This window comes from Penaeus monodon, chromosome 25 (assembly GCF_015228065.2).
Source record: "Penaeus monodon isolate SGIC_2016 chromosome 25, NSTDA_Pmon_1, whole genome shotgun sequence".
Taxonomy (NCBI): domain Eukaryota; kingdom Metazoa; phylum Arthropoda; class Malacostraca; order Decapoda; family Penaeidae; genus Penaeus; species Penaeus monodon.
Window position 1 is genome coordinate 43,912,845 of NC_051410.1, and position 598 is coordinate 43,913,442.

The following is a 598-nucleotide window of genomic DNA, read 5'->3' on the forward strand; positions in this document are numbered from 1 at the left end:
TATTTCAATACTGACAAGATAAATACTCACAATCAACCAAACTTTGTTTGACAAAACTATATATGTCTTTATTGTCATTATTTGATTTTTTGAAACATACAACACATTCATTAGTAAAATTCTAATTCCAAGTATATGAATATCAAGGGTACAAGCATCAATCTACCGCAATTATTTTGAAAGGGAGCCAAGGGACCGATGATAGTAGCGACGTCACGGGCGAGGTCAATAATTTCGACAAAGGCACAGCTGTCAACATCACCTGAAAACAACAGACATCACTGGTACACGCTTCACATAATTTTTATGATTGTGAGTCACAAACAACATTCAAAGGGGATGGGGGAATATTCATGACCAATAAACGTACGACTTTTGTGGCTAACCTGCGAAGTGATGGAATTAGTGCAGGGCAGAGCCAGAAGAAAACGTTCATGCTGTGTAAATAGAAGCTGAGGTTCGTTAATGCAGTTTCATAGTGAAAAACTGTAATTTCTATCCATCTTTACTTTCATATATCCATGGTAGCCGCATAATCTGCCATGAGAGAAGTGCAAGGGGAAAGAGAGTGAGAGAAGGTGGGAAGGAGGGTGGAAGG

The 598-nt window shown here is 38.6% G+C and overlaps 1 protein-coding gene across 1 annotated transcript in view; it reads right to left on the reverse strand.

Annotated features, from left to right (window-relative positions):
• LOC119589422 overlaps positions 1–598 on the reverse strand; it is an 18,059-nt gene that overhangs the window by 3,827 nt on the left and 13,634 nt on the right. The window contains exons 7-8 of the mRNA XM_037938030.1: positions 387–437; positions 167–262 (exon numbers count right to left, since the gene is read on the reverse strand). Coding sequence (XP_037793958.1) covers positions 167–262; positions 387–437 — 147 coding nt within the window. The remainder of the gene's footprint in view (positions 1–166; positions 263–386; positions 438–598) is intronic.